Source organism: Mus caroli, chromosome 9 (assembly GCF_900094665.2).
Source record: "Mus caroli chromosome 9, CAROLI_EIJ_v1.1, whole genome shotgun sequence".
NCBI classification, from domain to species: Eukaryota; Metazoa; Chordata; class Mammalia; order Rodentia; family Muridae; genus Mus; species Mus caroli.
This window is the reverse complement of record NC_034578.1, coordinates 67,796,676-67,809,949: the sequence shown is the minus strand read 5'-3', so window position 1 is coordinate 67,809,949 and position 13,274 is coordinate 67,796,676. Positions and strand designations below refer to the sequence as shown.

The 13,274-nt window shown below is 37.6% G+C and overlaps 1 protein-coding gene across 1 annotated transcript in view; it reads left to right on the top strand.

Annotated features, from left to right (window-relative positions):
- Positions 1-13,274, top strand: part of Mindy2 (MINDY lysine 48 deubiquitinase 2) — a 57,233-nt gene that overhangs the window by 15,908 nt on the left and 28,051 nt on the right. Inside the window, exons 3-4 of the mRNA XM_021172371.2 lie at positions 6,458-6,522; positions 9,403-9,561. Of these exons, the coding sequence (XP_021028030.1) occupies positions 6,458-6,522; positions 9,403-9,561 (224 nt within the window). The remainder of the gene's footprint in view (positions 1-6,457; positions 6,523-9,402; positions 9,562-13,274) is intronic.

The following is a 13,274-nucleotide window of genomic DNA, read 5'->3' as shown; positions in this document are numbered from 1 at the left end:
AAGAAAGAAAGAAAGAAAGAAAGAAAGAAAGAAAGAAAGAAAGAAAGAAAGATAGAGAGAGAGAGAGAGAGAGAGAGAGAGAGAGAGAGAGAGAGAAGAGGAGGGGGAAGGAGAGAGGGAGGGAGGGAGAGAGAGAGTATGTGTAGTTTCATGTCAACAACAGCTTTGATGTGGGTGCTAGTGTCCTGGGTCTTCTGGAAGAGCAGTCAGTACTCCTTACCTCTAAGCTACCTCTCCAGCCCCAACTATAAAAGAAAGAAAGAAAGCTAGATAGTTAGCTTGCTTAAAGGAAGAACATCTTATAATGTTCATGCATAACTGAAAAGCAGTCTATCCAAACAAAGGCAAAACTTTACAGCTGTATGGATTCAGCAGTCAGCTTTGGCTGATGGGCAGATGCATTACTATAAAACCAGAACAAACCATAGCATATCATATCCAGAGTACAACAGATTACAAACTATGGCATTTTATCTCAGGAAGATGGGGTGAGTGGGGGAGCCACTTAACCTCACCAATTCTATCATAAGCCTAGTGAGTGAGTGTGTGTGTGTGTGTGTGTGTGTGTGTGTGTGTGTGTGTGTGTGTTATCTGCCTTTCCAAGTTCTGCCCAGTTTTGAACCTGCTTTAGACAGTTCCTTGCAGAGGCCATTTATAAGCCTGCCAGTGTCTTTTTTCAAAACCACTTTAGATTTTTGATATACTTTATTTTTTATTTAGTCTCTGGGGAAAATAGACACTTCTCTATTTTTAATAATAAGAAATATTATTTTTGTATAACCATATAATGAGAGTAACATCTTTGTCCTAGTATCTATTTTAACCCATGACAAAAATGTGTTTGACTTTCATCAAATATTCTGAGAGTACTGGAGAAATGTTCAGTCAGTAAAGTACCTGAAAAACAAACAGAAGGACACCAGTTTGACCCCCAAGAACCCATATGAAAAAGCTGAGCATGGTAGTAGCACTTGTCTTTATAGTTCTGGGGAAACCAAACAGGAAGCTGCCTGGGGTTCAGTGGCCAGCTATCATAGCCTACTAGATATGGATGGATGGATTCCAGTGAGGAACCCTGTCTCAGAACTCAAAGTAGAGCGCTCACAAGAATCAACAAGAGAGATTGACCTCTGACCTTCACACATATAGGAGCATACACACAGATGAAAGAAATACCCTGGACAGAGTGGTACATGATGTAATCCCTGTACGCAGAAGAAGTAAGCAGGAGGATCCCAAGTTCAAGATTAGCCTGGGTTACATAATGAGCACCTGTCTCAGAACTAGCAAAAAAGGCTGGAGAGGTGGCTCAGTGGTTAAGAGCATCTACTGCTTTTCCAAATGACTTGTATTCAGGTTCTAACATTCATGTCAGGTAGCTTACAGCTGCCTGTAATTCCAGACCTGACACCATCTTTTGGCCTCTGCAGGCACTCAGGTCACATGTATGTATACACATATAACATTTAAGATTTTTATTTTAAGCACGCACACACATACATGTGTGTGTGTGTGTGCGTGTGTGTGTGTGTGTGTACAGTGCCCCATGGAGGCCAGAAGGCATAGGATCTCCTGTGACTGGGTTAAAGACAGTTGTTAGCTGCCTGACATGAGTGCTAGGAACCAAACTCAGATCCTCTCGAAGAATCATACGTGCTCTTAACTGCTGAGCTATATTTCCAGCTGTCTTACACATAATTTTAAAAATAACTCTTTAAAAATTGAAGGGGGAAAAGAAGAATACTTTTGTTTCATGAAATAGAGTCTTGCATACTCCATGTTGGCCTAGAGCTGACAGTCCTCTCCCTTCAGGCTCCAAGGAGGGCTGTGGGAAACAAGTGCCTTTTTTATGCAAAGAATGTTTTGAAAGTAAGTACAGGCACAAAGGTGGGATAATCTAGACAAAAGTATGCTCTTGAGAGATCATTTATTTACGTGTCTAAAAGAAACTCAATTTCTTCTTTTTAAAAAGACTTGATTATAAGGACGGTAGGTTTACTTTAGTGGTAAGAACACACCTTAGCACTCAACAAAGCTCTGGATTTGATCTCCAGCGCATGTACACACAAAAGCAATCAGATTCTTTTTTTTTTTTTTTCACTGTTCAAGGTTTATTTGGTGTTATCATTGGCATGACACTTGAGTGCTTGGTTCCATCATCCATATGCAGATCTTACATCTCACATAATAATGCAATGCACACTACAGACACATATAATACATAAAATATCCTGTACAACATTTATGCACAAGATATGCATAATGGACGTACACACTGGAGCCGGGTTATGACTAACTGGGAACTCACTGACATAGGCATGTTTGGTGAGGGTGAGCAATGCAGCAGGCTCACAGGGTAATCAAAGCTGAGCTGTGGTTAGTACAATGGTGTTGAGGTGGTGTGGGGAAACATCTCAGTTCCCACAGCTCTGCCCTGCTGCCAAGTGGTACTTGTGTAGCAGTAACCTGGTTAGTGTGACAGTCCCACTGTCTCCGAGACACACTGCTAACTATGCAGGCTTCGAGCAATCAGATTCTTATATTCCAAATTCTTCCTAAAATATATGGTTCCAGCATCGTGTGATTAGAACACTAGTAATCTTGTGCTATATTATAAATCATCCTAGTGTTTACTGGTACCAAACAATAATCCATTGCTATTTCACAGCATCTTTGGGGTCAGGAATCTAGGTGGCAGCCTCATCCAAGGTCTTAGGAGGCTGCAGACATGGCACCCACCAGCACTGCCACTTCAGGTGAAAAAGCAGCTACAAAGAATTGGTGGCTGTTCACTCAGTTGATGCCAGGACTCAGTTTATCATATTTGTGGTACTAAAGCTCTGTGTTACATAGGAGCCTCTCATGAGGAGCTTCATAGCATGGAACATGTCTTCAGAGAGTACAACAGTAAAAACTATACTGATTTATATTCTAATATAGAAGTGACACCTCATTACTCCATCATATTTTGTTTGTTAGAGATAAATCTGCCTAGGTATGGTGGAACCCATCTATAATCCAACTGGAGAGACTGAGGCATGATTTCAAGGCTAGCCTGGGCTACAAATTGACTCTGACTCAAGAATTCTGGGGGGGGGGGGGCAGCGAAAACCAAGATGAGTCAGTAAATTCATTTTGTGTTCAAGGATACATTTTTCAAAAGGCATAAATGTCAAGAGCCTTGTCATTAGTCTCCAAGCTTTTGTCTCTGTAAGAAGATCATTTAATACTGTCTCATATAATGTTCCACATCCTGGACTAACTAACATGGTAGCTAAGAAAGCAAATGCAGTCTTTCATCAAAATAAACATGAAACACAAATGAAATACAGGATTCAAGCAGAGCACTCACCTTCTTCATTATCTGAATAAATATCGTATAGAATTGATAGTTCTTGTATAAGTAAAATAAAGTCGTTGCTGGTGTAACTTCACCATCTTAAAATAATAGATTGGTGTCTGTAGATATTCTTTTGTTTTCAGAGTTGCAAAGCCTAAGACAGCAGTTCTCAACCTGTGGGTCACCTTTCAGATATTTACATTATGATTCATAACAGTAGCAAAATTACAGATAGGAAGTAGCAACGAAATAATTTTATGATCGGGGTCATCACAAGTGAAGGACTTATTTATGTTAAAGGGTTGCAGCTTTAGGAAGGTTGAGACCACTGGCATAAGAGACTATTTGGTATAGTATTTATAAATTTATTTCAAAGTAGAATTAAAGCTTATTGAAAGCAGTCTTGTTAACTTGTTAGCTACTTGGGTAAGAAGCTAATTCCATGCTGTTTCCATCAGACATAATTCCTTACTGTTTCTATCAAAATAAATTCCATTTAAATTGAAAGATTTGAACATTTAAAAGGGGACACATAATGGATAAAGACAGTATACATAAATATCTGTAAACTCTAAAGAGGTAACGATCTTTCAGAATCTACATAGCTATTTCCATTTGGGGAAAAAAATAGCAAGCAAACAAACAACAACAAACTATCATAAAGTATAAAAAAAGAAAAAAGAATATGGAAAAAATCTTTACTACATATATCACAGAAACTGAGCTAATTCCTCTTAACTTTGAAAGAGCTTTTAGGGTCATCAAGATGGAATAGTGAGCAAAGGTGCCCGCCATCAAGTCTGTCCACCTGATGTCAGTCCCCAAGCCCTACATGGCGGGAGGAAAGGTCTGAATGCCACATCTGTTCTCTGACCTTTACATGTGTGTGCACACGCGCGCACACACACACACACACACACACACTGAAAAGCAAATAAAATAGAAATGTGATGAAAATGTAAAAGAGCTTTTCCAACTCAATAAAATGATAGTAATTATACAGATAAAGAAAAGGACATATGCATTTAATAATTTTGCAGGCAATTTATAGACTGTAATTCTATGGGACAGCACATGCTTAGCATGTTCAGGGCCCTAATTCAATCACAAGAACTCCAAAATCTTTATATGAAGATAATATATAAGCCAAGTAGGACATTGCATGTCTTTATTCCAAGTTCTTGGGAGGCAGAAGCAGGTGGATCTCTCTGTGAGTTCCAGGTCACTCACAACTTCATAATGAGACCCTGGAGAGAAGGAAAGGAGGAGGGGAAGAGGGGGGAGGGGGGGGAGGGGGAGAGGGAGAGGGAGAGGGAGAGCTTTTCCAGAGGATCTAGTTCAATTGCATCCTCCACCAAGAAACACCTCACAACTGTCTATAATTCCAGTTCCAGGGGATTTGACACACTCTGGCCTGTGAGGTACCCATATGATGCACAGATATACATGCAGCAAAAAACCTATACATAGATATAAAAACTTAAAAGTGTGTGCGTGTGTGTGTGTGTGTATGCATGCACATGTATGTGTGTGTGTGTGTGTGTGTGTGTGTGTGTGTGGGNGGAGAGAGAGAGAGAGAGAGAGAGAGAGAGAGAGAGAGAATAGAAAGATAATACATAATAAAGTGTCCTCACATTTTTTAAGTTTTTAAAAAATATATTGAAAAGTTTTACATGTATTAAAAACTAATAGCATCTGTAGTTTGTGAGATCATAGGAGAAGTAGTTGAATTATTTATAGCAATTGAAGTTGGTGAATTCTTTGGGATCTCTATGGGTCATAGGAAGATGCTCAAATATATTGTAAATGTAAAATAAAAGAATATTCAAGTTGGGACTTATGGCATACATAGACCTCCAAGTCTAGTTAATCAGAAGGCTAAGGCAGGAGGATCTCTAGTTCAAGGCCAGCCTGGGAAACTTAGTGAGACTTTATCTTAATGACTAAAAGAAGGGCTAGAGAGAAGGCTCAGTGGTTAAGAACACTTTCTGCTCTTGCAGAGGACCTAGGTTCGATTCCTAGTACCCACATAGCAGCTCACAACCCTCTGTAACCACAGTTATAGGAATACCCTCTGATACCCTGCCTCTTCTTGGCATCAGACGCACAGATACATATGCTGGCAAAATACCCATATGTATATTTTTTATAATTATTATTTAAAAGGGACTGGAAATATAGTTCAGTGGTAGAGTGCTTGCCTGTCATGAATAGGGCCCTGGGTTCAGTCCATAGTACCACGAAATAGAAGAAAGGGTAAAAGGAAGAGAAAGTTCATGAGCATTATACTGTGTACGTTGAAAACTATGTAAGGCGAACAGTTAACTTTGATTTTCTCTGGATAGAACTAAGGGACCAACTTTATAAGCAACCTGTTGCTGCAATGTTTAAAAGTTTATAGTTTCTCTCCAGTATGTATTACTTTATGTGTTTGAAGATAACTGTATGACTGTCTCTAATATGTTGAAGCCTTTGCACATTTTTGTAATCATCATCATGACAGTATTCATACTGGAGAGAAATCCTATGAATGCAAGAAATGTGGTAAACCTTTTGTACATAATAGTTATCACCGAATGCAAAACACCAACTGTAGAGAAACCTTATACATGGACTCACTGTGGTAAAGGCTGTGCACATCATAGTAGTCTCCTAATACATAAAAGAACACATTCTGGAGAGAAACCCTATGAATGTAATCAGTGTGGTATAGTCTTTGCATGTAGCATCAGTTTTTCATGAGAAAAAAAATCATACTGCAGAGAAGCCCTATAAATGTATTTAAATGTGTTAAAGTTTTACATGTCAGTGTAGTCTTTTTTATTAAAGTAATAAAATTTATTTTAAAATATATTTTTAAAAAAGTTTATAGTTAGGGGCGGGAGAGATGGCTCAGTGGTTAAAAACACTGACTGCTCTTCCAGAGGTTCTGAGTTCAATTCCCAGCAACCACATGGGGGCTTACAACCATTTGTAATGGGATCTGATGCCCTCTTCTGATGTGTCTGAAGATAGCTACAGTGTACTTATATAATTTTTAAAGTAATTTAAAGTAATTAAAATATTTTATAAGCAGAAAGAATATTTTTAAAGGCAATTCATAATTTCTTTTTACAGGTGATTATATGCTTGAGGCAAAGCCAAAAGAAATATCAGAAATTCAACGTGTAAATTATGAACAGGTAATGAACATGACTTTTACATTAAAATATGTAAATCTGTATTATGAATTTACACATTGATATTTGTCTGTGATTTGAAACTTTACCTATACAGGACCAGAGAGTAAATGTGTTCGGCTTTGCCAGCCACTTAAGTTCAAGTCTGCTGCTTATTCTTTTTTTTTCTGTTCTTTCTTAAAAACAACCCTTTAAAATGTAAAAATAGTTATAGCTCAAAGCCATATTTGGTTCAAGAGCCATAATGTTTGGATTCCTGTTTTCTATGCATGTGTGTGCTGGTGATTTATTGGTACCATCATATAAATAACTTGGCATTATCTTGAAAAATTTACTCTCAAGTGAATTTGTCATTGTTTGTCCTTTAAGTGACTGTCATTTTTCCAGTGCTGAGAATTGAGTTCAATACCTTGTCAATGCCAAGGAAACACTCTGCCAGTCCTCAAGTCATGCTCAGGATAAAGTTGCATAAATGTTGCCTGAGATGTCAGGACACACTCTGTACTTATATAATTTCAACGGGTCCACATTTTGGGGTACATCCTTTGAGATCCTGTTCTGTAGGAAAGATACAATAGGAAAGGTGCACTCCCAAAGCTGCGAGTACTCCAGCAAACCTCATCTTCCTCAATATCCTTTGTATTTGTTAATAGAAAGAAAAACAAATTAACTTTGTTTGTTTTGGGGGGGGTGTTTTGTTTTTTTGAGACAGGGTTTCTCTGTGTAGCCCTGGCTGTCCTGGAACTCACTCTGTAGACCAGGCTGTTCTCAAACTCATAGACCCACCTGACTCTGCCTCCTGGGTACTGGGATTAAAAAATAACTTCTTTTTGTGGAAGGGAGGCTCATCACTTCGACTGTGGAAGAAATGAACATCACTGGGCATTCATTTTTACTGTCCAAGCAACTTTTAAAATATGTGATCATCTGGGCATAGTAAAACCTGGTGTGTATAGAGTTCCATGCCAGCCAGAGCTACATAGTGAGACCCTGTCCCAAGGCCAGAGACAATCATCAGACCCAAGGTCACATCAGGAAACAAAAGTCATTTCTAGTTTTCAGAGTTTGGTTGGTTGGTTGGTTGGTTGGTTAGTTTTTGAGACAGGGTCTCACTGTGTAGACTTGGCTGACCTGGAGCTCATAATGTAGACCAGGCTGGTCTCGAACTCACAGAGTTCCAGCTGAGGTTAACTTACAAAGTTTCTTGAATTTAAATGTTCATATAATTTTGTAATCCAATTGAAAAACCAACATCTGGCATATATAGATAATCTATAGCTAAAGTCAACTTTGTGTGCTGATTTAAATTTTATTAGAAAAGACTGGAGCATAACAGAGGACCTGGGTTTACTACTCAGTAACTCCCAAAACTTACTAGGAGAATTTATAACTTAGAGCAGTGACTACTTTTTAAATGTTTGTGTGCACTGGTGTTCGTCTGCATGGATGTCTTTGTGAAGATGTCATCTGGGTGCTGCTCCTAACCACTGAGCCACCACCACCCTGAGAGCAGTGATTTCTCAAACAGTTTTTAGCAGTAGAAATCTTACATCTGCTTCTAGTATATAAAACCAATAAATGACATTTTTAATTGTTTTTTTAAAGTTAGCATAGAAAGTAATGTGTTAGTTACATCATGAAACTTTCATGCATGCTTGTTCTTAGGTTACCCTCTGGTGCGCTCTCCCTTCCCTGGCCTCCTTCTTCTCACCAATGGCCCTTCCTGCTTCACATGAATTCATTAATATCATCTTTTCCTCTTTCCCCCCTCCCCGCCCTAACACCTTTAGATTTCATCTTCCCCTTTCCATGTCCTCTTTCTAATCTCATGACTTATGTCCACATAAAAAATAATATTTTATAAGTATGAAATTATAATGTTCAATTTATTTCACATTTAAAGTTTATATAATTTCTTACTGAACTCAATGAGATATTTTTTGATAACACCAAAATTGAAATTCAAAATCGTGGCTGGTGATCCTGGTGTCATTTTACTTCTGTTGGAGGTCCTGAGGATCCATCTGACAAGTGTTTGAAGGTGACAGCAGCCTGCTTGTTCCCTTCAAACCGCCAGTCAATCTGGATGCATTTGCATTATGGTAGCTTGGACTCCAGAGAGTGGAAGGAAAGCTGTTTCACCTTGAGAAATGTGAAACTTTCTGTCTGAGGGCTTAAGGCAAACATACCACAATTCCACTCAGACGAGTCAGTGCAGAAATGAAGTGAATTCCTGGAACCATGTGGAAATTCCTAGCTTTGCCAAATAGATAAAGACCTTCACAGTGTAAGGAGACACAGTGTGCATGGATGGCAACGGAATTTCATTTTTTTATTTCAATTGTTTATTTTTTTTGTAGTTGTTGGGTATTTAATAAGAACTTTACACAAGCCAGCTGTAGTGAGGGCTCCACCAATAAGCTGTACCTTCAGCCTGACAGGCTTTTAAATGAATGCAAATGTGTTTGCAAAACAGGCTTTTGATTAAGCTTGCTGTGGCAAATATCACAACATTTATTCTGAGGGATCAGGAGGCAGAGGGTGGAGGACTGAAAGTCTGCTGCAGGTCTAAAGATGTAGTTTATCTAGTATATACAAAGCCCTGGGGTTGATTCCTAGTACTGTAGGACTATAATAAAAGAAACGAATAAAATAAAATCAAAACATGAAAATAAAAGCATTGATAGGAATAACTTGGGTGTTTCGTTTTGTTTTGTTTTGTTTGTTTTTTAGACACAGGGTCTTGCTGTGTTGCTTAGGCTAGTATGGAAGTCTTGGGCTCAAATGAGAACCGTATGGGGACTACAGACACATGCCACCACATACAACTTTTTTTATAGTAATTTTTCTTCTGAACTCTACGTCTTCCTTTTATATTTTCAGAATATGAGTGATGCTATGGCAATCTTGCACAAACTGCAGACAGGCCTGGACGTGAATGTCAGGTTCACTGGGGTACGAGTTTTCGAGTACACACCAGAGTGCATAGTCTTTGATCTTCTAGATATTCCTTTGTATCATGGGTGGCTAGTGGACCCTCAGGTAAGTAGAATTTGAATTATATAAACATAGGGGTCCAGAGAGATGCCTCAGTGGTTAAGAGCACTGGCTACTGTAGACAGGTCACAACTGTCTGTAACTCTAGATCCAGGGGATCCAGTGCCCTCTTCTGATCCACCAGGCATGCCACTGGGACACAGACATACATGTAGGCAAAACATTTAAAAATGTATCAGTTATATAAATACAAATGTGGGAAAGTTATTCTAAACATATATATTTATATTTAATTTATGTATATTCTAAATTGTTTTGTTGTTTATATTTAATTATATATTACTTATAGTTATTTTATAGTTAACAGTATATAGATTTTATAGATTTTATATATTATATATTAATTGTTATTCATTACTTAATATTAATTATTATTATTTAATAATAACATTACTTATTATTAACTTTTAAAATTATTATTTATATAACTTTTTATTATTATTAAGTTAAATAACATTGCTTAATATTAATAATATTATTGTGAATTAATTTTATTATTAATATGTCTTATATAGTAATTATTATACGTTATATATAATATTATATAATACTTAACAATTGCATGTATATTGTATTTAACTATATATAAAATAATTATATATTTAATTAAATTTATATATTTGTTTGTTTAATTGCCTGTCAGTGACCCATTGCTCTGTTATTTGCTGAAAAAAAAATCATTCAGGAATAATTAATTATCTTGATACTCACTTAAAAAGTGATACACACACACACCTATTTTTTGTTCAATTTTTTAATGAAATATTTATTTTACACTCCAGATTTTATTCCCTTCCCTTCCCCCCCTAGACTCCCATTTACCAGTATAGTAGCAAGAAGATAAAATCATAATGGGCATTTGTTGTTTTGGTTTTTGGTTTTGTGACCAGGCCCTGTGGTATCCCAAGCTGACCTGGCACTCACTGTGTAGTCCAGGCTGGCCTTGAATCCATAGCCATCCTGCCAAAGCTTAATCTAGGTTTTTGTGCTCTAGACTCTGCCTAACTGCACTCCCAGCCTGTCTGTGGCGTTCTCACTTTACTGTAGTGGCACTTGCTGCTTTTCTCTTAGCTAAGCAGGTCAGCTTGCTCCTCTCTGAGCTGCTAATGTTGCTGCAGGTCCTGGCTTGAAACCCAGAGCACTGTGCATGCCAAGCAAGTCTGCACTCTCAGCCTAGCTCAGTTTTGTAGAGAATGGATTAATACTCATTGTGAACTATTATTCTCCTGATACCTTGTTCTCTCAGACCTTTACGTATTTGGTTCTTTGTATATCAAAAGTTCTTGTCAAATATTACCTTGTCAGAGAGACCCTCTCTAAACTTATTAATCTTCCTCTTGTCGCCATTTTCTCTCCCTTTGCTATGTTTTTACCATTTATCATTAACTATAATTATTATCTATTCATTTACTGACTGACTATTATTTTTCAATAAATGCTTATTTTATGGGAATGGGATTTTATGTCTCAGCTTTTAGAATAGTGTGTTGCACACAGTAGGTGCTTAATCAATATTAACTACTGGAATACATCGTGTCTGCATTAGCTATTGAAAAAAAGAGAGCATCATAGCAGAGGCTTGCCCATGCCCTCCATCCCTGTCTACTGCTAAAAGCAACTGGTATTCTGGGCAGTGCAGGGGTAGTTCACTTAAACAAGGATGTCTATGTTTTGATTGGTACTCTTGCACTGAGGATGTCACTAAAAGTCCCATGCCCAGCATTTTACACATGCCAGGTGTGTCCTGGCAGGTAGCAATGCCAGGTAGTTTTTACTCTTGTGAATAACATGACATTAAACTAAACTCAAAACACCTGTTTGTATGTGTAGCTAGCTATAAGTTGTCCAGTACATGGGTAAATAATATGCTTACATATTCATTAAAAATTGAACTTCAGTGTGGTACAGAGATAGCAAACCAGGTGTTTCTGGTCTAGGCAGACGTTCTCAAGAGAAGCCTCAGTGCTTTAGATGTGTTTCATTCACTTGCTTTCTAACAAATCCTGATGCTCAGAAGAGAACAAGAAAAGGCAAAAGCTCTAAAACCTTTCAAAACTATGCTTCTTTGAATTCGAATTCTGTGGTCTCTAAATAACTATCTTGCTTGGGTGTAGTAGTGAACACAACACCTTTACTACCAGCAATTGGAAGACAAAGGCAGGCATCTTTCTGAATTTGAAGCTAGCATGGTTTATATAAGTAATTCCAGGACAACTAGGGCTATGTAGAGAGACCTTGTCTCAAAAGAAAAAACTATAAATAAACTGCAAATAAATATATTCTTTTAGATAATGAACACTAAAATTCAGTCACTTGAGAAGATGTTTCTTTTTTTAAGATTTATTTGTTTTATTTATGTGAGTACGCTGTAGCTGTCTTCAGACACACCAGAAGAGGGCATCTGATCCCATTACAGATGGTTGTAAGCCACCATGTGGTTGCTGAGAATTGAACTCAGGACCTCTGGAAGAGCAGTCAGTGCTTTTAACCACTGAGCCATTGCTCCAGCCTGAGAAGATGTTTCTAAATGATCAATAATTAATATTTTATTTTATTTTGGAGCAGGGTCTCATGCATCCTAGACTGGCTTCAAACTCACTATGTAACAGAGAAATCACCTTGAATTCATGATCCACCTGCCTCCACCTCCCAAGTGCTAAGGCTACAGGTACAGGTACCACACCCTCTGAAGCAAAGGTTAAAGGACAACGGGATGGCATCACTGAATGAAGAGAAAAAACAACCATAAATCTGTCCTTGTAGAATCATTTTTCAAGAATGAAGCAAAGTGTTTTTCAAATTACATTTTAGAAATTTGCTATCACTAGGGTTTTATTAGTAGAAATATAAATAAGTATTTGGACAAGAAGTAAAATTACTCCAAATATAAATAAAAACTAAATATAATCTAAGTTACTGATGATTACCAAATAACATATTTTTTGGGTTCTAAAAACTTCTAAACTCTGTAAAAATAACAGAAATTAGAAGAAGAATGAAATTAAAGTGTTTCAAAGATCTAGCATTAATTGTTAAAAAAGAAAATAACAATTTCTGTCTTTAATTTTGTGATAAGTCTTGCTTTGTTACTGAGTTTGGCCTCAGCAAATACTTAAAAAGACAATGATTGTGTGCTGGATTAAGACAGATTTGTGTTTCGATGTTGATAAGAGACACACATAAAATATATCGACAGTTTGTAAGGACAAAAGAATGCCTCAAAATTGATAAATGAAAAGTGATGGGCAGACAGAATGGGCATTCTGAGTTTTTTGAGGCGAGCTTGGAACTTGAGAGAGAGAGGAGAGAGAGAGAGGAGAGAGAGAGAGAGAGAGAGAGAGAGAGTGAGAGCGCACAAAAGAAAGTAAGATAGTGTGAAGCTGTCATGGGAGGAGGAGGGTTCAGCACCAAGGTCACAGGCATGTGCCGCCATGCTTTGAAAACATCTGTGTTTTATCTGAGCACTAAATTTTTCTTTTCTTTTTTATTTACTTTTGTTTTATGTATATGGATGGTTTGTCTGCATGTATGTTTTTATACTATGTTTGTGCAATGCCTGTGGAGACCAAAAGATGATGTTGGCTTCCGGAACTGGAGTTGCGGGCAGTTGGGACACCTCTGTGGGTGCTAGGAAAATAACTCCGGTCCTCTGGAAAAACAGCCAGTGCTTTCAGCTCTGAGTCATATCTCTACCCCTG